This window comes from Centruroides vittatus, unplaced genomic scaffold (genome assembly GCF_030686945.1).
Source record: "Centruroides vittatus isolate TY-2023 unplaced genomic scaffold, ASM3068694v2 contig_890, whole genome shotgun sequence".
NCBI lineage: Eukaryota > Metazoa > Arthropoda > Arachnida > Scorpiones > Buthidae > Centruroides > Centruroides vittatus.
The window spans coordinates 156650-183125 of record NW_027122581.1 but is presented as its reverse complement, the minus strand read 5'-3'; the positions used below and the strand labels follow the sequence as shown (position 1 = coordinate 183125).

General features: G+C 26.9%; 1 protein-coding gene across 7 annotated transcripts in view; it reads right to left on the bottom strand.

Annotated features, from left to right (window-relative positions):
• The window catches only part of Cyfip (Cytoplasmic FMR1-interacting protein Sra-1), a 70652-nt gene that overhangs the window by 24553 nt on the left and 19623 nt on the right, over window positions 1–26476 (bottom strand). For 2 of the 7 annotated variants that reach the window (XM_067280751.1, XM_067280755.1), the window contains exons 3-12: window positions 25697–25738; window positions 18161–18238; window positions 14751–14852; window positions 12097–12278; window positions 11784–12009; window positions 6873–6977; window positions 5670–5873; window positions 5460–5579; window positions 5310–5387; window positions 5194–5241 (exon numbers count right to left, since the gene is read on the bottom strand). In XM_067280751.1, the coding sequence (XP_067136852.1) occupies window positions 5194–5241; window positions 5310–5387; window positions 5460–5579; window positions 5670–5873; window positions 6873–6977; window positions 11784–12009; window positions 12097–12278; window positions 14751–14852; window positions 18161–18238; window positions 25697–25738 (1185 nt within the window). The remainder of the gene's footprint in view (window positions 1–5193; window positions 5242–5309; window positions 5388–5459; window positions 5580–5669; window positions 5874–6872; window positions 6978–11783; window positions 12010–12096; window positions 12279–14750; window positions 14853–18160; window positions 18239–25696; window positions 25739–26476) is intronic. The other 5 variants (XM_067280752.1, XM_067280756.1, XM_067280754.1 and 2 more) reach the window with 3 other exon arrangements.

The window sequence follows — 26476 nt, the reverse complement described above, 5'->3', positions numbered from 1 at the left end:
GATATCAAATGATATTGATTGATTTTAATAATTGCTGACACTTTTCTAATTGGCTGCTATCATCATTATTGTTGTTATTAAGTTTTAGATTGCACACATTTTCTCTTCCAACATTAAAAAAAAATTAAATGTTTATTAGATGTAGCATTTTGATTATACTTTCATACCAGATGTCATAAAGTTCATGTAAATTTATACAATGTGGTTTGTTTAGTATGGACAACTGCATTCATTCCTTTTATAATGTTCTGCATGCTGTTTCATAACAATTTACTTTTGTTTATAGAAATGAATTTGCATGAAAAAAAAGAAGGCACAGTTACATGATAAATCAAACTTTAATTTACTTTGGGATAATCTCTTTCCAGGAGATAAATGTGTAAGTGTAGAATTTAGTAAACTGACTCAACTCTTGTTGAGTAGATTATTAAATTAGGGGTTATAGAGATCCAATAAAAAATTCAGATCTCTGTCTCTGAATATTTGTTTGGCTAAAGGTTGAGCAAAAATGAGGAAACCAACATCTGGAACAAGAGTCCTTTTATCCAATCAATTTTTTCTTCTTCTAAAAAAGTGTAATAAGGTTAATACATTTTATTTATAATTTTTTCTTCTAAATAATTTTGTCTCAGTAATGTTTTGTACTATTTATTTGATGAAATTGAATCAGAAAAGCAATTTTTTAGGATCAATAAAAAAGGAAACTTCAAATTACAGATACTACAGAAATAATAAATATTTACTTAAAGTCTTCTTTCACTCTCTATTTTGTAGATATAAAAAACAATTCTTATCACAAAATCAAAATATATTATATGCATATGGAAATATGGATGTGTAATCTCAAATGTTTGATGTATTAGACTAAAGTTAAATGTAATAAATTATAATTAGATGCTAGCAAACAAGTTCTTTCTCACTATTTTAGAGAATGTTACCTCCTTTATCCACATAGTTATTGAATATATACACTATTGAACAAATCTCAACCATATTTGATACATACTATCTAGAGTACACAATTTCAATTTTTTTTTTTTAAATTCTGTCTCAGAATTCAGCTTCTAGGGCAGAATTTGGTGCTGCTCTCACTTTAATGTCTATATTATTTACATTTTCTAATGAATTTTGAGTATAAAAGGAATCATAGTATTTTTTACAATTCTTTGACAAATGACCAGTCATGGTGTTTGCTTTGCCTGATCTTGCATTACTTATTAAACTTTTCTATCAATAAAACATCAATGTCAGCTCAGTACTTAAGAATTTCAGCATATTTTTTAAATGTCAAAATTCCTTAAATACTAAACAGGCACTGATGTTTCATTGATAGAAGAATTTAGAAAGGGTCCTCTGACTATTGGAAATCTTTAATAAAATGATTTTGCATTTGAGAAAACTGGAACTTTTGTTCACACCAAGACAAGGTTGCAAACCAATTGGACATGTGAAAATGGAAGATGTTGCTACTGCAATAGTATAGCAAGATATAGAAAATTCTTATAGCATTAACAGTGCACATGCACTATCAGGGCAATTAGAAATACCCTGTATAAAAGTGTGGAAAGTTTTGCCAAAAATCTTGCATTTCTATCCATACAAGATATCCCACAGTCAAAAATTGGTTTCTGGTAATGATAGGCAAAAAAGATTTGCCATGACAGTCATAGCTTGGATGATGGTTGATGACTCATGGTTCTGACAAATTTTGTGGAACAATGAGGCTCATTTTCATTTGCATAATGATGTGAACATATTTGGTCTGACAAAAATTACATTTACCAACAAATTCCATTACACTCAAAGGTAACAGTGTGGGGTGATTTTACAGTATTTTATCACTTGGTCTTTATCTTTTTAAAAAGAAAACTCTGTATCTGGGCAAGTGACATTGTTCTGTTAGTTGCCATAAGATACAAAGATATGCTCCAAAATTATCATAAAACACTGCAGCAGAAGAATTGTCTGAATACCACAATCTTTATGCAAGATGATTTACCTCCTAATATCAACTTAAAATTTCTGAATTTTTAACTATTTGCTGGAGAAACTCATGCGAATATCTGAATTACTGGCTTACATTGCATTTTCCGTGTCATGTCATAACATCATAGTTTGTCACCTTTTTGTCAACTACCTAGCGACTAACTGTCAACTTTTACACATGAGAACGAACCATCTGTTTAGTTCTCAGATGCCTAAATGACACTTTCTCATCACTTTTTGACCTAAGTTGCATCGAAAGACAAACAGCACCTCGAAATTTGTCAGTTGCCGCCCAGATCGACATTCGCCAAGTTCCGAGTTTCATAGTGCGCCACTTCCTTTGTGTATGTGAAAAATTCGGTCCCTGGATTAAATCTGCCATCCATTGGATTAATCGCCTGGACTAAGACTATCGTCATCATTACGAATTTTGCCACCCTTCCTCTCACCTACAGACTAACAGGTCAACTCACCTCAGCTTCAACAAGGTATTTATCGCCACGTGTATCTTATGTAAACTCTCTCTCTAAGAATCGTGACGTTAGGCCTATTTCCCCTTGGCTTTTCTGTGTACGTAGAGTCATGCTCGGTGTAAATAAACATTGTACTGTAGTTAACAAGGCTTCTGTTACTTCCAGTGCATTGTCACACCCTCCATCCCGAATCCAATCACTCCATAACACGACCGCTCGCGTGTCTGATCTTTGAACCGCTGCAGCTTCTGTGTCAGCTAACACACGGTGATGTCAGTCCTGACGAGCCATCAAAGAGGTGCCAACCCCCCGGTCACACTCAAGGTTAGTGTTTTTAATTTTAAATTCTTGCCTGATTTTGTTGAGGATTGAACTAATCAGCTTAAATAGGCAAGCCTTACTGCAAACAACATTTTTCACATAAAAAAGTGATTAGCTGATCATTTCCAACATCTTGGCCACTACAATCACTAGATCAGAATTAGCCTTATGACTTTTGATTATGGGACTACCTATGTAAAAAGCCTCATTTACCAAAGCAATGTTCTCAATCTATCAGGTCAGTCCATAAGTCCATGCGCATTTTACGACCTTGAGAAAAATCTTGTTTTGCTGTTAAAAATGTCAGTCTAATGTGATAATTTTTACACTGAAGTGTTAAATTGGATCTCATTCATATAATACCGTTCAGAATTGTGAACATTTCAGTTGTTTATTTTCGATAAAATGGAAGTAACCGATGAATATAAAAGACATGTTTTATACTTTTTATTTTTAAGTGGTGAGAATGCTACAAATGCAGCCAAAAAAATAAATACTGTACATAATCAAGCTGTAATTAGTGCAAGGACTGTGCAGAAGTAGTTTGAAAGATTTAGAAACAATGATTTTAGTGTGGAGGATAAGGCTCGTACTGGAAAACCCGTTGACTTTGATGATGATGCTCTCTCTGCATTAGTTGAAGCAGAACCATCTTAAACAGTTGATGAAATTGTGGAATGTTTAAATTCATCCCATGGAACTGTTCATAGAAATCTACAACAAATTGGAAAAGTTTCAAAGCTAGGAAAATGGATACCACATGAACTGTCAATAGCTAACCGACAACAACATGTAAACATTTGCACGTCTCTTTTATCCCGTATTGCTTTAGAACCTTTTCTTGGTAGGCTGGTTACTGGAGACGAAAAATGGATCCTCTATAATAATGTGACGAGAAAAAGACAATGGATGATTGCGACAAGCAGCCAAAACCGACTGCAAAAGGTGGGTTGCATCCAAAAAAAATTCTTTTGTCTGTTTGGTGGGATATGTCAGGTGTAATTCACTTTAATCTGTTAGAACCTAATCAAACAATTACAGTTCAAATGCATTATGAACAATTAGAGCGTTTAAATGAAAAATTGAAAAAAAAATTGACCGTCGTTAGTGAACAGAAAGCAGGTTCTCTTGCAGCATAACAATGCCAGACCACATGCTGCAAAAATAACTGTACAGAAACGTGAAAGCTACAACTGGGAAATTTTACCTCATCCACCATATTTGCCAGATATTGCTGCCAGTGATTATCATCTTTTTTGCAGTTTGCAGAATTTTTTAAAAGGGAAAACTTTTGAGGATGAGAACAATCTAAAAAAGGCTATTTCTGAATATTTTGATTCAAAACTGAAATCATTTTACGAAGACGGGATTAAAAAGCTACCATCAAGATGACAAGAAATTGTACAAAATAATGGTGAATACATTATAGATTGAAATAAAATTTAATTAAAATTTTTTGCTGATTTTTTTGTAGATAAAAATACGCATGAACTTATGGACTGACCTGATAGATGTCTTAAAAGATAGAATTTCATGTGTAAGCAGATCAGCTGTGTTAAGCTGATGAATGTTTTTTCCACAAATGCAGTTTTCAGAGCATAAAGATAGACCATATCTTTGATATAATTGTCAATTCCATATTCAACATCTGTAACTGAATTAAAATTATTGCACTTTCTTAATATACTTTTTACAAATGATATTTTTAGCTTTTGAGTTAATCTGGATATTTCTGAAATATTTTTTCAAAATGAACTTTAATTGTTATTCCTCTAACTTCTATTCTTCTGGAACAAGCCAAATAGCAAATAGTTTTTGCATAAATAAATATTTTCTTTTTATCTATCAGTAAATAATTCTGGTTGTGTGATAAAATTCTAAAACTTACTATTTTATATGTATTTAAAATTGTTACACTTTATTACAATTTGAAGTCTTAGATAGATTTAAATGAACGCTTTATACTATTGTACAGATTTCTGATAACATTAGCTGATTCTGATAACAGATTCTGATAACAATAATAGAGGGATAATTCAATGTCACTACTTGGCTTCAACATAAATCTGTAAATTTGCAGTTTTTACAATTATGTGGTTTCTAAATTGTTGACATATGTTAAGATAATGTCAATATTACTATTCTTATTATAATCATATCTTGTAGATGGCTTGGTTAATTTAAACTTTTATGACTAAAAGATGATTCCTTGAAACAAGTATCAGTAAAAACTAAAAAAAAACTTTAAAATCTTTGCTTGTAGAAAGATTTCAATCCAAAATCATTGTCTTAATGAAATCTGTTGCCAGATTAGAAAAACATTTGTCATTATGCAGATAGAGCTAATGATAACTTGTTTAAGATAGTATAACCTCTAGTAAAATAAACAGAACTAGGTAATTAAAAAACTTACTTCAATTAATCCAAACTTTTCTTCATCACTGTAATTATATCTTGTTGCCTAAATTAATAAATCTCTATAAATACATAGATTATATTGTTGTTATTAAAATTATAACTATTACTGACTCTTTCATATTCTTCTGCTTCTGGTGGACATTCCTTATTTTGGTGATGGTCTGTAGGATGCATCAGTTTCCATGAATACTATAACAAAAAAGCATATCAGAAACTATTTTTAAAATGTCAATATAATTTACAATACAGTTATTTCCTTACCAATTCAGTGACATGTGTACTCCAATCTGATAATAACTGCAAGCCTCGTAAGGCTAATTCTGTCAATTCTTTATTTTCTTCATCTGACCTTGGTGTCTCCTTTACTGTTGTAGTTACCTGCTAGATACCATAAAGATTATCATCAAACCTTTTTTTGGTTTGACTTAATGATAATTTAAACATAATAAATAAATCCATTTATTATCTTACCTCATTATTATGTCTTGCTAATTCACTGATATAATGAACATAATCATCTCTTATTGTTGGCAGATATTGTAACAAATCTGACTGTTGACTTGGTGATGAAGAACTTGCCAATGGCCAACGAGATGCATCATAATGAGGACTTCTTTTTAAATAATTAAATGGTGCTACTTGCATATCACCAAATAATGGTACCATTTCCAGTTGCTAAATTAGTATTAATTTATTATTATTTTCATAAAATTTTGTTAAAATTTTAAATTTATAGAATATCCAAAATAAATACAAAAAATTAATTTTTGATTAATAGTATGACAAATATATTAAGTAAAAAAATTTTTATGCCTGATAATTATATATTATTATTTTATAAGTTTGCAAAATTGAATAAAGCAGTAAAACATTTTTATATTTGAAATGCTATTTTGTATTTGTTGTTTAAAACTATAAAACAAAGGAATATCCTTTGATCTAAGTTCTTATATAATTCTTATATTTTGATAGTTTATCATCTAATTTTTGGTTTGTACATTAAAATTGTGAAAAGTCAAAACTGACATTTTTATACTATACTGTGGTGTTGAACATCACATATATATAACAGGTAATGAGTATATAGCTATTACAGGAATACTGGTAACAGGGTATCTTTAAGTACTTGTTTAAAAGTTACTATTCTATAATAACTTTTATTATAGTATTTGTTATATAATATAAACTTTTGCCATAGCTACCAAAGACCACATCATTTCAATTCTAGCCTATTGATAGCTACCATATGTTAGTGGTTGACATACAGTAGGCCAAATCAAAATTTTGAGCTGAAAATCTTGAGTTTATTAGTTGTGTTTTGTCAAAAACACTAAGTTTTCAACAAATGTTAGATGTTGGTCTGAGTGACATGTTGAGAGATGTCAGAGTATCTCCTAATACAAAAAGTATAAACAAAGTACAAGAGCATCTATGCTAAGAAAAGATAGGAGTAAGAGGAGAAAAAAATCTAATTAATTAATCTCAGCTAAATAATTTTATCAATATATTACATAAAATACTAGCTAAGTTAAGTTGTCTTTCTTTCTTCCTTCTAAGCTAAACTAAACTTTCTTTTTCATATTTTCTATCATAATTTTTAAACAGGCAAAAAAAGACAAAATTCATTTATAATTATTTAATTAAAATATTACACAATCATAATTAAAAACTTACCTTAAATATTTTATCAATTTTTGCTATATTAATACGTTTTTTCTGATCCAGTTTGTTTATATTGCATATTTCTCCATCCATAAGAAACAGTCCAAATCCCATTACCTTAAAAATACAGTGAATAAATAAAAATTATTTTATTGGTTTATATATTTAAATCTATTGAAGGAAAACCTTTCAATACTTATTTTAAAACTAAATTATAAAAACAATGAACATTCTAACAAAGAGTGAACAGCTTTATTTTCTTGTTATTCTCATATAAAAATAATTTTATTTAATTTAAATATCAATTTCAAAATAAGAATAAAATTTAAATGTGGCAGTTAATTAATTTTTATAAATAATTATTTTTCAATTTTAAATGGATTAAATCATTAAGCTTAATGTGAAATGAAATGAAATTTATCTCCAAAAGTCATAACCATTGCTTTCGAAATTTCATTAATTAATATTTAATATAGAAAATTTCTACAGTAAATATTTTGTTTTCATACTTCAGTCTCTAGAATTATTAATAAATCCAAAATTTCATACTTCAAAATATGAGTCTGAAATTTTCATCATCTAAGATCAAATCTAATATTCTGCTTTTCTGAAAATATTTTTTAAGTCAAAGATTAAGTGTTTCAATACCAAAATTAAAAAATAATTTTTCTCCTAAGATCATTTCTTTGATTAGTTAACACTAGTTTTTTCCAGATTTAATGGATATTCTTTTCATGTGTATTAAATTTTAAACATGCCTTTGAATTCATAATTCTTATTTAATTATGTACTTTTAAGAAGTAAGGTGTCTCCTTGTCTTTAAATCAAATACATTTTATATAAAAATTTTCTAGAAAATAACCTTTTCTCACTCTACAACTATTACTAAACTCTTCTAAATATCTTCAAAACTTCTTCACTTCATCGAAAATATTAATCATTTAGATGTGGGTAGTTAAAAACAATTTCCTCACAATGACCTTGATAAATTATCGAAGATTTAACAAGAAAACCTATTAGTATTTTAAAATCTGCCTCAAAGGAAAATCTAATAGACTCATTTACTTTCTATTTAAATTTAATTTTTATATTCAGTGTTTAAAGAAATTTCTTTTAATTAATTAATTTAGTTACTCTTTCTCTAATTATATAAAAAGAACTTCAAAGAGTATAATAAATATTTATGCCAATTACATTACAAAATTATTCTTTTGAATTAAAAATAAAAAAGTAAGCCTTACTTAATTTTGAGATAGTCAGTCAATAACATTTTTCATTTGACATTTATTTTTAATTATTATTATTTTTGTATCAAATAATTATGCTCTAAGCTTTCTCTAGAAACAATCACCACCACATTTCTGTGAATTTTATATATTTTGGAATGTTTAATTTTTAATAATAATCTGTAATTAATTTTCATGCTATATGAATTATGTATATAGCAATGACTTCTCTCAATTTATCATTTCTTGACAGTTTCTTTCATTTATTCTTAAACAACTAAGTGATACATATTAGTATTTAGCATTAGCACACCATGGTGAATTAGCATTAGCTATTACAACTGATAAGTTGAAATGAGAGTTATTACAAAGAATAATCACACACTAAATAGCAAAGTTTATTTCAAAAATAAAATGTTTTCAGTCTATTTAATATCAACAGAAAATACATCCATACTTAGCCATCCATTGGACCATCCTCAAGATAACTAAGTATTCTAAATGAAATATAGAACATTAACTGTCAAAATAAATATGAACATTTGAACAAAATCAAACATAAATAAAATTAAATAAATAACTGTACAGATTGGATAATTTACATATTAAAATTATAACATACTAAAAATGAAATAAAAAGATAATGAGTTGGATTATATCTGTGTTAAATTATACTGGTGTGAGAATTCTCATATTGTTAAAGTGTATTTCGATGTGCATGCATGTGGGGACAAAAGACTGATTGTCCTTTGCATTTAAGCATTTCCTTATTAATTTCTGTTTGAATGTCTCCATTTCCACTGCTGTGTTAGAAAACTGGAGAAAACAATTCTACTTTCATTTGTGCCTGAATTTGTTATTTACTAAAGATACATAGACAACATCCTAATAACATGGATTAAAGGTGGAAACAACAACATGAATAGATTCATTAACATCAACATAAATCCATTTGGTCTCTATCTCAAACTAAAACAAGAAGTAGTACTTCCATTTGCTTCATTGATGTTGATATTATCTTTACAAACAAAGATCTGAACAAAGATGTATATGAAATCAACCATCTTCCAGCCAACTCTCATGATTTGCAAGCTTACAAAATTTCAGCTTTCAAAGCACTAATCAAACAAGTACATTGCACTAATATATTGATTTCTTAAAAATAAACACCACTATTTAGTGTGTGATCATGCTTTCAGAAGTTAGAAAAGCAGCATTGATATCAAATCTTGAGTTATTATGCAAAATTGGCATTAATCTATAACTTTGTAACTAGTTTTTTTATAATTAGCTATTTTCTATAATTTTTTCCCTGTAACTGAAAGTTTAAAAATTACAAAACAAAACATGTCAACAAAGTTTAAAAATTCCTAATTACAAAACATGTCAAAAAGTTATCAGAGTGATTATTACAATATATAATATCATTATCAAACAAAAATGTACTAAGTTATAATGTACATAGTCTAATTTTGTATGATTTTGAAATAACTTGTTCTAATAATAAATAAATAAATAAATAAATCTTACTATATACAGGGTGGGCCAGCGAAAACGAAACGGCAGAGTGTTCATGTTCGTCCAAGCAAAGCGCTCGGACAGGTCGATTTTACTCTCGAGGGGACATCTTTTGCAATAAAGTTTTTGCGATTCTGAATATTAACTAAACAAACATTTTTTTTCGAAATAAATGTTTGTTTAGTTAATACAAATTAAATGAGTTTTTAAAATTTTTTGTTGTCTGTTGTATTCAGAATCGCAAAAACTTTATTGCAAAAGATGTCCCCTCGAGAGTAAAATCGGCCTGTCCGAGCTCTTTGCTTGGACGAACACGAACACTCTGCCGTTTCGTTTTCGCTGGCCCACCCTGTATATGCTTAAAACCATCTTTTTAAACAGTATATGATTGTGAAGCCAAAAAAATTGACTGCTAACTAAATAAAGCAAAAAATTCAAATTTAAGCAGTTAAATTTTTTCTCATACAGAACATACAAAATTTTTATTACAAATTTCATTTAATTTTATCTTATTTATTTTAATTATAAAACAGTTTCTCTCAATGTGAATTTATCTGAATAATATTTTATGCAGATAATAACAGAAGCAAACACCAATATAATTTTTTTAAGATTTATATTCAAATTATTATTATACTGGTATATTAATATATTCACAGAATGCATCTCTTAAATTTTAATGTTTTTTATGAAATAATTGTTCTTACTTTCTATAAATTTTTGTTTCTGTAATATTCAGTAATACAAATCTCACATAAATAATGATCTGCTATACTCTTATTTCTGATTTTGAATATCTGGCAAATATTAAATGTAGTGTGAAAATTACAATATCCATTAAATCCCATTCCAACAAGTGCTAAATTAAATCAAATCAGATAGTTCTGATTAAAAATGATCTGTTTTCACTATTTATATATGTATATTTTTAAATATATTCATAACGTCAGTCTTCCATATAATATGTAGTTAACTTTTTCTAGTGGTTGAAGAAAAATAACACTTTAATAAAAAGTAAAAATATGTTACAGATGGATACTAGTCCTATCTTCTCTGCTTGCCATGTCCAATCACCAGGAACAACTATTTCCATTGCAGAGACAACTTTTCTTTAGAGGCTATGCCTAGTGATTGTATGCCTAGTGAGACAAGCAGTGAAGATAGGACTAGTATCCATCTGTAATGTATTTTTACTTTTTATTAAATTGTAATTCTGCCAGCCCATTTTACAAAGAAATATTATATTTTTAATTGTGTTGAGATTGTCACCTATGGACATTTTAAACTGTTTTGCATATTTGTGCAGAGGCATAGCCTCTAAAGAAAGGTTGTCTCTGCATTGGAAATAGTTGTTCCTGGTGATTGGACATGGCAAGCAGTGAAGATAGGACTAGTATCCATCTGTAATGTATTTTTACTTTTTATTAAATTGTAATTCTGCCAGCCCATTTTACAAAGAAAAATAACACATTAAAAAAATGGCAAATAATTGCAGAAGCTTGTTAATCAGCATCTATAAACCAGAATGATGCTGAAATACCGAAAATGCCAGATTACAAGATGTTTTGTATTTTTGCAAAATTTAATAGGTTGTATGTAATCTAAATATTGCAGACATTGCTGACACTTTTTATCAGAGTATGTTGCTGTACATTTCTGATTTGTTCATGCATGCTCTTTAATCAGTCTGAAGATGATACAATGCATGAGTATACTATATTAAGACTAAATGAAAAACTTGCAAAATGTTAATGAATACAATGATGCCTTTAAGTCCAATTCTGAAACATTTTGCACCAACTTGTTCAAAAATTGTGGCATAAACAAGTATTAGACACTAATGAAAACATATGACCCAACATAAATGAGATACCATAACAAAATGAATCATTTTTCTCAATCATATTACTCTTGATCCCACTTATTAATCTCCTAACATATAACATGCAAAGATAAAGGTGGGGGTGTCATATCCCCACCTTAGTCTCAATTTCCATCTGAAGTTTTTACCATGTCATGTGTCCAAAAAACTTCCATTTTCAGAATACTAAACACTAAGATTATTATTGCTGGACAAATCTACTGGCTACTTTTCACTGGTGCGAGATTACTGGACATTCTGGATTATTGGTGCTGGATTAACAAACTTTAACTATACTTTTTTTTTAATATGGCTTACCTTTACAAGCATATGCTTTTCACTTGGCAGCATGTACATTTTGTACTCATACATATAAACACAAATGTTTACTATATCTGCTAACAATTCTTCATAGCCTGGAATTTTTTCCAAACTCTCCTTCAATGTATCTCTTATTTTATTCTGAGTTGCCAAAAACATTGATAAATTCTGTGATTCCTGCAATGCTTGTGAATCAGCCATAACTTTCAAGAACTGAGCAGCTCTATAATTGAAAATAAAATTTTATTTAAAATTACTTATTCAAATTTTTAGTTATTTTTAAAAATTTGTTGATAAAGTTTATAAATACCTTCTATAAGTTGCATAATCATTTTTTACACTAGATTTCATGTTTTTAAGTTCATCTAGCACTGCAAACATATTAATAAATTTTCCAAGTGTTAATAAGTATGCTTCAGAAACAAAATCTTTTCTCTTTTCTGTGTGACAGAGTCTTTTAACTTCAGCTCCAAAACGTTCAATTGCTCTTCTCTGAAGAAGAAAATTATTTAAAAATTTGACATATCATAAAATTAAAAAAAAAGACTTTAAAAAATTTTTTAATTTTAATAAAACTAAGTTAAAAATATTTAAACACAAAAATTTTTGAATAGTATCTAAAAATCAAATAATGTAACATGTATAGTTTAACTTCCATATAACAAGTTTCTATAACAGTTAAACTTGTCTATCTCAAACATGTTTATCTCAAAAACCTCTATCTTGAAATTTTTTTACTCTGTATTTTCAATCTAAATTCAATATATTTTCCATGTTTATCTCAATTAATTTTCTCCCAAAACCTCTATATCTCAACTACAAATTCAAAGCTCAGCAACTACATCTTGATGACATTAACTGTAATTGGGAATGTTTCCCAATACTTGCAATACTGTACATAGTTGCAATTAATGCTGCTTCTCTCTGATTGGCTACAAGTTTGGCTTGTGACTTATTGGTTGAAAAAAGTCAGACATCAGAAACTATTGACAAAACTATTTCTTTCTTTCTTTCTTCTTTTTTTTGGAGTTCAGCTGGATGTTAAAATTTTTTTGTAAAATTAAAAAAGACACAGTCGCTCCGAAAAAATCTTCTAGATGATCACCATTTATTTTTGATTCGTGTTCTAGAACAAACTTTACATGACCAGACCTTTCCTTGTAGGCTACTTAACCGTCTAGTTTAAAAATGTTCCTTAAAAAGAGAAATAATTCAATTAAAATTTAAATAATTTTAAAAAATTGGAAATGGTAATCTTATGACGTCTTTCAGTTCACATCCTTTTCCTTTCGGGAGTTTCGGGTCTTATATCCACTTAAAATAGCACTGGAAAATGTAGATTACACCGCAACTTTCCTCTGGTGACAATATAAGACCCGTATGGGTAAAATAAAACTAAATGGTGATCACCTAGAAGATTTTTTCGGAGCGACTGTCTTTTTTAATTTTACAAAACTATTTCTGTTAAGGTATGTCAAAATGTTTTATTTATACCTAATACAGATATCTACTGTACTTGCTGTTGTATTAATAAAATACTGCACCTCCAATCAAATTCAAACCTAATAGGTTTGGTTTTGATTGGAGTTTACTACTATATAGGAACCTCTACATCTCAAAACCTGTTTATCTCAAATTTTTTTTCTTGTTCCCATGAGATTCGAAATAGACAAGTTCAACTGTATTTCTCTTTTCACAATTTTTCTGTACAACATTAATGATAAGTGTTTTCTACAATTAAATTTTCTCTATTTATTAAAGTTTAATTTCTATATAATAAAATTTTGAAAGCCAGATAAATAAAATGAAATTATTATTTTTTATGTTGATAAATATTAAATTTAATTAAGATGGTGACTCATATTACAACTGTAACTGTTAGATGACTGTTAAGAGTAAAGTACCATAAGAAGGTCAAAATATCTATATCTGAGAATACCAGTAGTTTCAAACAACAGTTTTAATACATTCAAAACTATAAGAAACAGTCCATTAGCATTGCAAATAGAACTTTCAATTATTTAAATAGAATTATAATTGCTTGTTTAAAGTAAAGTAACTTTTAGTATTAAAAAAAAAACAACTATTTTTCAACATATATATGTATATTATTATTTCAATCACAACATTTTCCCTCAATTTTAATTTTTAAAAAAATACTAAAATACTATATTTTCTATTTAAATTTTTGTGTAAAATGAATACATAATACTTTATTTGCTATGATTACAAGTTCAAGACAAGTTCAAGGATATTTTCATGTAAAATAGAACATTACGTTATATTGTGTTTCCTCTTCACTATCAATTAATTTTCCATTTAATGCATTTTCAACTGTAGTAACTGTTTGAATTGTATTATATAGCAGAATAAATATGTCTTCCCTGTTTGTTGGTTATTTATTACTATTTTCATTTTTAAAAAACTTTTGATGTAGATAAATAATAAATCTAAATACTTGCCTATATTGAAAATAAGTCTTGTAGTTTTGTTTGAAATGCATAAATGTCTTTAGCAATAAATATAATGCATTTCATATATTTTTTTCCACTAAAATATTTTAATTAAAAATTTTTATCCATTTTACTTTGTAACTAAATTGGATATTAGACCAGTAAAATATATGATAATAATTAATTGATTACTGTCATATTTTATTAATACGTAAATCATTTTAATTTTTCTAAATTTATATTTAGTTTATATTTTATGAAAAATAGTAAATATTAAATTATTTCTCAATTTCATATAAAACTTTCATAATTAAGTATGAATATACAATTATTTATTTTAATTCTTATTTAATATTTTATTATTTGTTATTTTAAAATCATATCAACAATGAGATTATTATTACATTTAATATAAATTTTACATTCATATTGTATCAAATCCTAAAATGAAAAATATATATATAAACTTAAAATGTTGTTATAATTTTTAAAAGTAACAATTTTTCATTACCTGAAAGTACATAAAATTTAATAATTTATTAACTTCTGGAGCCAAAACTTGCACTGTTTTTTCATAAATCTCTACTCTGTTAGGCTGTTCATTCGATTTTGGCTAAATTAAAAACACAAAATTATATAAAATCGATCATCATATTCTTATTTATAAACATATATAAACAAGCTAAATCTAGATAATATTCAATACTCCAACGGCTTTTATTAAAATTCATTACATTTTCAAGATATCGATCTCATCTTACAATTTTTAAAATTTTAGAAGCATTTGTATACATAATACACTCAAAATCATATCAATGCAGTGAAAGTTATTTATTGCAAATATTTTCAACCATTTTAAATAACCTTCATCAAACTACAATCAAATTGGAAATATATCAGTGCTGAAAGAATGCCAAACAAACACAAAAAAAAAAAAAAAAAAAATAACTTTTACAAATTCAAACATTGATATTCTTTTATATGTTGAATTTGTGTTATTTTAGCACTTATAATTTCCTTTTTATCATAGCATATCATGATGAAACATTTGTTTTTGACATAGATGTTTTTCTGAAGATATCAAAATATTCTTAATATTGCTTCTTATCTGGTTAATGGAGGTTTCACCGTATTACTATATTTTCATAGAGTATCTTTATTCTTTCCATTAATAAGTAAGAATCATTTACTTCCACAATTTAAAAACTATGTTTGTAATTTAATTTATAAGCATAATAAGGGATTAAGCCCAATTTTAATAATCATCGCTTTAATTAGATCAAGTTAGTGTTTCTCATAATTCCAATGATAAACATTGGCTTCTTGGCCTCAGTATATGATCCATTTGAACCTTTTAGAAATACTTGATATTAGAATTCCATTTAAAATAAACCAATTGTTCTTATTTTTAAAGTTCTCAAAAACATTTATCACCATTGTTCAAGTTGATTTCTTAACCAATAAGATTTTTTTTTTAATTTAATTTTCTTAGTTATTATTGTAAGTAATCACTTTATAATGTCTAGTTTTATATGCAATTAGATATTTTATAAATTAATTTCAAAATTATCCAAAGTATTTATAATTAATCTACTAATTAAAAGTTAGTTAATAATATAATTTGCCAAAAGATATAAAAAAGACAATTGCAGAGTTGTTGCGGCTGTAACATTTTGAGACAAAACAACAACTAAACTGCCACTGACTTTTATGTAAAGGGATCATCCTTTTCTACCTGCTTACTCAGCATGGGCAATGATTTACAATGCTGCAGGTGCAGATGTTTGTTTTCATGACAGCTTTAGAATCAAATATATACATTTACCGAAACCCGATGCTTATTATTTCCAAAATATAGCCCGATTATTTACAGCAATTGTGGGTGTCTATTAGCTTTAGAACACACTGCTTTCAGAAGTTTATATTTGTTTTACTTCTAATAGCAGCATTAAAATTTTTTTACACTACATAGTTATAGATTTGAACCACAGATTTTCAAATAAACATGTCAAATGTTGAAAGTTCAAATTCATTACCAATCAGTTGTTTAATAATGGATTTGGGAACTTTGATGATTTAGATACTTAATTAATTAGTATTTAATTCAAGTTACATTCATCCAAACAAACAATAATAAATGCTGACTTTCTAGTTACGAAGCATTATTATTTATTTATTTTGTAAATAAGAATTGATTGGATAAGACAAAGCAACACAGAAATAATGCTGCAAGGGGCAACGGCCATCTCTCAGGAGATCTTTCTATTGGAAACAAGCCCAATAGGTGTTAGATACATAAAGAAACTCTGGAAAATTCCATGTGACCAAATACCAATGGTTAATGGTTATATCCATTTTTGATCTTATGGCTACCTTAAATACTTCCAATTTTTTCCAGATGTTTGAGGGTGGCAAACTCCCATGTTGGATGTAAGATATTAGCAAGATTTGAACATCATTCCCCATTGTAAAGGCAGCTAGGGCAGTGATGGGTAGACTCTTTTGTTATGGAAAATGGTCTTTAAGTCACAAGTCAACAGAACAAGTAGTGATCCACTTTGCAACTGGCACTATTTTGAAGTATTTACTTAATAATCTTATTGTTATAAAAATACTAAATTACTTTGGGTAATTTAGCTTTTATAGGTAACTTTTTTATTACAGATAGCTTTTAATAACTATTATGATTATATGTAAATTTAAATTTATATAATTAGACAAATCTGGCTTAATAAATAATCTGAATGATAATTAAATGCCTATATACTTAATAGAAATTGCATATTTGAATGCTGTTCTAAATTGCCCCCTTTTTTAGATAATTCTAAATTATTAAAATCAGTTTTTAAAAATCATTTAATTATTAAATTTAACAGCAGGTGACAATATTGTTTATCTGTAATATAAAAATTCCTCTAATCATTACTATATTAATCAAACTGTAAAAGATCTAAATGTATCAAAATTTGCTCATTATTCTACAGTTCTTATTTTTAATTAATTAATTAGAAAATAAATCATGACGACATGGAATTTAGTATTTATTGAAGTGAAGTATTAGTAAAGCCTCTTCTATGTGGCTTACAGAATTGTATTCATTCTCAAAATCTGTTCAATTGATTTTGATTAAACTTTGCCATTTTCCATTAATTGTAATGAGGAATCCAAAAATGTAATAAAAAATGGGAATCTGTGATTTAATTTTCAAGATATAAGATTGTAACACGAGTGCACATGACAAAGCAATATTGCACAAATCATGCAATTTTGTCATGAAATGTTTACTAGCATATCTTTTATGGACTTATAGAATTGAGTTCATTCTTAAAATTTAATGGATCAATTTTGATAAAACTGCCATTTTCCATTAATTGCAATGAGGAGTCCAAAAATGTCCATTTAAATGTAAAAAACAGAGTCTATGACTTCATGTTTGATATAAAGAGATATTAAAATGACAATACCCATGCTCTCTGATGTAAATGAGCATGCCTAATGGAATTTAGGACTAAAATCATAAATCAAAAATAAAAACAGCATTGCATGCACCTAATAGAAAACAGGTACAAAAACAAAACACAAGAACAAAGCAATTGATGGCAACCGATTTGTTCTTGGATTGTCTCTCCATATCAGCAAGTGCAATGATTGCCTCTTCTATGCCTAACAAGTGTAGGGATTGTTTCTTTCTTTCCAGCACCTCTCAATTCTATCACAGTAAGACAAAGTTGAGCAATGTCCTAGTTACATCTACAGTACTTTGACTAATAAAATATAGTATCTGCATCAACAACTAAAGATATTACAAACCAAATCATTAAAACACCTAATAATGCCAGAGGTAATCCAGCACTTTAATAATCTGATTTTTAAAAACTGGTATATATCACAATCATTACATGTAAATAGCTACTAACATACCTGAGGAATTGCTCTAGAACAGCATCTCCAAGTATAAAGCATAACAGCATGTTCTTCACCTTCCTCTAGCATTTCATTCTGTTGAGATTGGAAATTCTAATTAAATTTGTGTAATAAAGAATAAATAAGCTAATTATAAAATATATTTCAACAAAATCTTACACTGATATGTTTTTAACCATTCTGAATCATTATGATTTTTAAAACACACTTTTTTTTTTCTTTTCTTTAATAACAATATTAACATATTCACATATATATCCTGTTCCAAGTCACTGGGGGAGGGGGTCATTTTACATAAGATTTTTCAGTTCCAATATAATTTCTATTTTACTTGTAATACAAAATTCTTATGTAAGAATACATTTTTAAAGGTTATTATCTAATGATCTTGTTATCTGGTAAAGTGGCTTTAATACAATTAGATAAGCAAGTCAATGACATACTTTCATGCAAAATAGACTGCGTCATAGGTTTGCTTATCCAGTTACATTAAAGTTGCTTTACCAGGCAATGTACCCAATATCATATGCATGTCATCAATGTATTTATGATTCAATCATATACTAATATCTTTAGATATTTTAAACAAGATTTCAAATAAAGGAAATGTTTAAAATTCATATAAGTTTTCAGTGGTATATCAGGAGAAAAAAAAAATATTCATTTAATAACAAATATTTAATATTGTGAATCATTAATTTATAGTAACTACTTTAATAAATTTATGAGATTAAACTTTAATGTATTCTTTTTTCCTTCTTTTGCTTTATAACATCTTTAAAAATAAATGGCAATAGCTTTTATATTCAAAATTACTTTAAACTTAGGCTGACAGGAATGAGCTTTCCCAAGATGCTTCTTGAATTATTTTCATTTTTTTTATTTCAATTTATTTAAAAAACAAGATTTTTAGCTAGTTTATATCATGAAATAAACAATAATGTTACAAGTTTTTCTCAATTGATAAATGTAAAACTACCTTTATTGTCAATAAAAAAATTTAAGCAGTATGCCAAGTTATTCAGGTAATATGATTTTGCTAATATGTCAGGTTTTTTGGTTCTTATGTAGAAAAATTGCTACTGTTGAAAACTACAAGTACCTTAGTTTTATGTGAAAACCTATGAATTATCTTTATTTAAAAGCAGATGCAAGTTATGCATTGAGGCAGGTTATATATTTTCAGTTGTAATTACAAACTCAAACAGTTTTTCCTTTGTCTAAATTTACTAAGAGCTTCTTTAGAAAATGTGAAAAATTCTGTGTGTATCACAAACATTTTTCTGCCATTCAGATTTTCCCCCCAAAACCACCAAAGACACATATACATATATCTTACCTGTAGTTCTCTTCCACCATTCATTTTCAAGTTCAATCCATGCTTTAACTGATATTATTAAATACTTTTATTTGAATCTGTATCTTGAAAGCTGATAAATTTTCAGTAATTATTCCCCATCTACATAATGGTGTCATTTCAGAGAACTTTCATGATTAAGATATATGGCCCAATACTTGTCATCCTAATAAGCTATAAATTCATTGCTCTTTTCATCAGTATAGAGTGAATATTGACAATTAAAGTAATTATATACATTTAAAACAATAGCCCTAGTTTGACTATGCAATATTTCTGTTATGTTTACAAACAACAGCATTACTTTCTACCATTTTGCTAATGACATCAAAATTAATGATGACTTCACTAGAATTTTAGTTTATTTGTTTCACTTTTTAAACTCAACAGTGTAGAATTCTATTTCCTACTAATTATAGTAACATTTTGCAATAAAATTTAAATTATTATTAAATAACTTTTTAAGTTATAAGAATAAGTTATAATTTAAGTTATAAGACAATATTGAAATAAATCTTTGTATAAAGTTTTCTAAACAATTGGTTGAATGAAATGTCAGTATCCAATTTGATGACCTCAACATTACAGTCCATCATGTCTTTACCATTTAAGGGAACACCTTTTGAAAGTTAACTCATTTAATGAAACATGAAATTTTTTTATCATATCACTATTTCTCTTTTCATCATCATTTCATTAGGTAACTACTTTATTTGTATCTTCAACATACAAAAGTTTAGAAGGTTTTCCTTGGTATTTTTTTTTCATTTCACTAATTTTATACAGTATATCTACAATGAAGTGAAACAGAGAGACAAGAACACTTTAACATTTAAGATTATACTTTCTAAACTGCATACCAGTAAGTATAAAGGATATTGGATGCTCTGAAAGACTTCATTAAAAAATTTTTCTTTACAAAAGTATTTCCAAATTCTTAAATTTTTATACTACAAATTTATATTAATTTATTATTATTTTATCCAAATCAATGCATTTGTACATAAAATAATGCCAAAGAAGCTTTTAAATCAAGAGTGAAAATTCAATACAGGTATCCCTCTTACAGCACAGAACTTCAACATAGTTTTGCTCTAACACAGCTCAAAAACTGGGAATCCTCCATAGAAAATTTCACAATTTTTAAGTGTAAACTTCATTATTTGATATTTTTTTTTTATCCAAGTAAGCATACGTGTCATCTCAAATTTGTCCACAGATTTTAGAATATTGAAATTTTCAATTGATTTTGTGCCTTTCTTCAGATTTACTTTAATAATGGAAACTGATAGTACAATTTTTTCTTCCTTGTCCTAGCTTTCCTATCAACCAGGTGTCATTGTTATTGCTTTCAGACTTTAGCCCTTAAGACTGTCACTGTGTTTTGTTTCTATAGATTAATCTTCATATTTAGAAAAGTATTTAAACATTTTTAGAGGTTATTAAACTTTTTAAACTATAGGTAAGTAATCATTTGTCAAAATGACAAACAAAATATGGCATTATCTTGGTATTTGAACTGTTTCCAACTTGAACAATTCAGTATTCGAGCACAAATTCTGGAAAAAGAATTGCTTGGTACAAATTCAACTGAACAAATAGGAACCACTAGAACAAATTATCAAGTAATAACATATTTTTATTTTATCATCTGTAGAAAATTATGATAAAAATAAAATGTGCTGCTGATATTTCTGATCAAGATAAACAAAAAAATCTCAGATGATAATACTTTGAAAAAAGAAAACACCCTTGTTTAACTAAAACTAATATTAACAGTACTTTTAATTGTACTTGTTAGTTAATTATTGATTGGAAATAAAGTATTGATTGCTTTAATAAACATATTTCTCTTAGTAACGAGAAAGAATAGTATACTTTTGGTTAACTTCTGGAACATGACCCTATGTTTTGCATTAGTCCTTTGTTTCATATAGCATGGATTCGCACAACACCACTTTTTCAGAATGTATCTACCATGTTATATGAGGGATACCTATATTTGTATTTCTGAAATTCAAAAAATTACCATTTTTTTGCTTTGCTTAGCTGAAATGTTAGCTTTTGAGCAAATTTTTTTGATAACATTTAACATTAAACAATGAAGGAAACCATTTTAACTTTTGTTACAACTGTTTAGTGCTTTTTGAGTTCAAATCTATCATTTCCAGTTTTTCAAGAAATTATAAATTATGGTAAATCTGTATGTTATAGTCAAAACCCAAAATCCTCCAGAATCTGATCTTATTAGGCAGAAGTAATTGTAACAAAGCCCCTTTACTTTTAGAATTAGTAAATTTTCAACACTAAGATGTCACTATGTCTTAGTACTGCAAATTACACTTATTAAAATAATTACAAAAACCAGAAATTATATTTTAGAATTAGTTTAGTTTTATACTTAGTTCATTTTTGCCTAAGATTCAGGTCTGACTAATTTTGGATTTTGGTGTTTAACATACTGCAGAAATATGCTTTAAAAATCACTTAAATCTTGTATTAGAGGAGAGTAATAATACTATATATTTTTTTGTTTTAACATTGCCTAACTTTGTAAAAATAATCCTATTTGTAATCCAACAATGTGAAATGAGAAAGAAGATATTTTTTAAAAACTCTCACTATAACAATAAATCTTTCTACAATATTTACTCAAAAGATTAACATTTCAATATTGGAGCAATATTGGAAAACAAAGTGAAAACAATGTTGAAATGTTGTAATTCAGTTTTCAACCAATTCAGTAGCTCAATATTTCTGTGATGCTAGGTTGTGGGAGTGGACACTGCAGCACCAATTGAATTAGTAACTACATGATACAAACAGAATTCACATCTTGTTTTTCCAGCAGTTTGGAATGATGAAAAAGCAAGTAAGGTGTGTATTCTGTTTGAACCAACTGAATTCTGGACTGTAGTTCAAAATTTCAAGAAGGAAGAGGGAACATCTGTTTACAAAACTTTCATATTTTATGATGTCACTTCTCTGTTTTCCACATTTGTCAAGTTAGTGACAAATAGATACTTTTGGCTGAAAATAGAATGAAGATGAAATTTGCAAATAAACTTGGCACCCAAACAATCTCTAAAATTTTGTATACAAAGAGACTTACAAGAAAGATATCATGTTTTGATTCTAAAATCAACAATGTTTTCTATACAATATATGAACAAAGACGTATACATGTAACATATATCCATGTACCAGAAAAATGATGATAATGAGGAATTAGATGACTGTTAAACATGGTAAGTGGTTATAATAAAAGTTTTATATTAAATCAGTATTTTTATAATATAATTTTATATAGTGGTTTTATTTGAAAAATAATTGACCACAAATAGTAGCCATATCTATTATTCAAGAATTTCCAAAAACTTAGGGAAACAATATAAATATACTAAATTATAGTTGGAGAGAACTATATTCATTAAATAAACTTTAATAAATGAAATGTATAAAATGCACAATATATAGTATGTGTATTTCTACATAGTAAAATAATGAGGAATAGAAACATTCCATTCAGATCTTACATAATGATTCTTATATAATGACAATCATTATTGACTCCTATTATTCTTTAATTATTCTTTTGATTCCTATTAATCATTAAATAAAATAAGAGATGACTTGCACAGGAAATAGACACCCACAAAGGGTTTGCTAAGCATCGGGTTTCAGTAGACATTTATATTTGTTTATCTAACAGGAAAATTAACAATTATAAATAGACAGTTATTAACTTTTGAATATTTATTTTGTACATGAAAATTTTCATGTACAAAATTTCAAACAACATAGTTTGCCATTTATATTTTTGAAGATGACATCATTCAAGTTGATTTGAATGACAAATTTTTGACTTAATAGTTTCAATACTTTGTAGACAATCTTCATATACCAAACACTTTGTTCACAAAATGTTGTATAATATCCATCTATTTAAAATCATGCATTTTCAAGCCAGACCCTGTACAAATCAAACATTGTTCACTAATTTAAGTACTTTCAAGAAGAATTGGATGTTCTCATTGTCAGAGAATGTTCTAAACAATGAATAAAACAACACAAAAAACATAAAAACTAAATAATAATTAAACAAATAATTACCTTCTGATTATTGAGTATGATATATTTTTCTCATTTTCTACATCATCTTATTAATCACTGGAACTTTCTATTTGTTTACTGAATAAAAGATTTTTAAAATTCTTTTCCAAGCAGCATTTATTCATATAATGATTTCACTTCAATAATTTTTAATGTAATTTAGTTCCAAACTCGTATATTCCATTGATTAGCTTCTTTTATTTATTTATTCTTATAAATTGATCAAAACTTGGCAAGTGTTATGATTATTTATAATAAAAATTCTTGATAATTTAAAATTATTTGTTCATCAACCGCAAGATCTAAACAACAAAAATTATGTTAAATTGAAATTTGCTTCTAATTGTTAAAAACAAATTTCAATTTCGTAATTTCTTCTCCATTCTTTTTAGAATATATTACAGTTACAAAGTATTCAGAATTTTGTTACTTAACTTTAAATATAATAGAAAAAAAAAAAATTACACAATTCTGACTTTGTGTCAAAAATCATCAATTTTTTGCACTTATTCATTAAATGTTTTGTTATTGTAATGATGCCAAATTTTAACCTTATCATCATCATTTCCAATTTATTTTAATATCTTTAAAATGGCATGATTCAGAAAAAAGCAATGCTTTCTTCTTAATAGAATGACAAGTTCATTACAATACAGATAAATTTCACTAAAGCAGTTAAAATCAAATGTTTATTATGGGATTAATGAAATTCAATTCTCAATAAGTTTGTATATTTGTGGGAAATAGTAAAATTCATGTTTTTAGTATGTGTTGTATGAATTAATTTATTAAAAAATATATATATATTAAAATACAGTACATTGTTAATTTATTAGATAAACAATATACCGTACAAATATCCCACATTCTGTGTTCAGTTAAAGATAACAATAGAGTAAGACTTTACAACTCATTTTATTGTATCATTAAAAAATGAGTTCATTAAAATTAACAAATGCTTGTAACATTAATGATTGAAATGCAGTAATTTCATACTTTAAAGAAAATTCATCTTATTATCTTTAATCTGTTATAATAAAAAGTCCATTATAAAATAATAATTTACCAGTAAGTTTAATAAATGACAAAGAAAAATTTACTATGTAAATATAAAATCATATCAAACAACAAATACATAAATGATAATTATTTGGTAAGAAAGTGACATAATGGTCATCTTCAATTGAGATTTTAATAATTCATTCTTATGAACTTCAATAAAGTAATGAACATTTCTGGTTTTTAAATGTGTTTATTAAATAATATATATAGTTTTTGCATAGCTGTTTCACACCTACTTGTATTCAAAACTAATTAATACTTTAAGTATGGAAATTAGTTCATTTCAATCATCAATATTTTGAATATTTACTCACTTTAGCATTAAAACTTTATATTTTTATGTTATGTAGACAAAATAAAAAAACCTATATATTAAAATTAACATTTAATAAGAAAAATAATTTAGTAAGTAGTGTAAAGACTGAAATAAACTAATATAAAAAAAACCTATAATTTATGTTGATATTTGTAATTCCTTACTTACTAGGTAACTTAAATATTTTAAAATATTATAATAAAAGTTTTAAAAATCATTTGCTTTGCTTTTCATAAAAAATAATAATGCAAAATCTTCTATAATAAATTTTATAATTCAGCAGTATTTTTGCATAAAGTTTTAAAAACCTCAATTACCTATTATATTAACTAAAAAAGATATTTTATAGCTTAACACTGCAAAAAGAATTGAAAATATAATTTTAGCTATAAAATGTAGAACAGAAAACTATACAAAAGCATTATTACAGATAAAGAAAACACTATGATTAGACAGCAACAATCTAGCAATCAGCATGCAATGTAACTATGGCAAACATGCTAGCATTTTAAGGCAGCGGAAATCATTTTTCTTTTCATTAATCAAATCATTTTTTTTTAAATAAATGAATATATTTTAAGATGTGCAGTTATTGCTTGAATATCAACTTAGTGATGATAATTTATAAAGCTGTGTCATATTCTAAATTAATTTTTTGAATGTAAAATGTCACTAAATATATTACCTGCACGTTGATGGAGTTTCCATATATTCCAGTTCCATGACACTGATTGCATAATAAATGAAATAATTTATGTGAAGCATCTTATACACAGTATATAAATTGGTTAAAAACAGGAATGAAATACATTTTTTCTTCATGTATATTGAGATAGAAAACATAAAATAAATTTCAGTAATTGTTAAAAATAAAAGATTAAACACACTGCACATTTTAATCAAAGTTTACTAATTAATTTATAGTATATGGAGTTTTCAAATTAAAGTGAGAATTGTACAATGGAACATTGTCTAACGTATTTATTCATTTGAAATTACCATCAGTATTTAAGACATTGATCTCATTGACAGATAAATGATGGAAAGCAGCCTCAAAGAATGATGCAAGTTTTAGACATAACTTACTTCACACTTTGTTACATTAAAATCTTTAATCCATTAATCTAAAATCTGAATGATGTATCCTTTAAAGCACTTCTTAAGAGACCTGAATATGTGGAGTTGTATTATAAATCTAGACTAAAAGAGATTAGATCCCATTCAAAACACTCCAGCACAGTTGAGATGTCAGTGATGTACAAACGTATATCATATGGCCCTCAAATTACCATCCATATTCTCACTTTTTTTAATACTCCATATATATTGAAGAGTTTAAAATGATTTAAGTTAAAATTTTATTAAAATTTTTCACTTTACAACAACAACAACAAACAGCAGATAAAAATAGAATATTGCAGGGTGCATAATCTTAAAAATAGTGTTAAAGGTTAATTTACATATA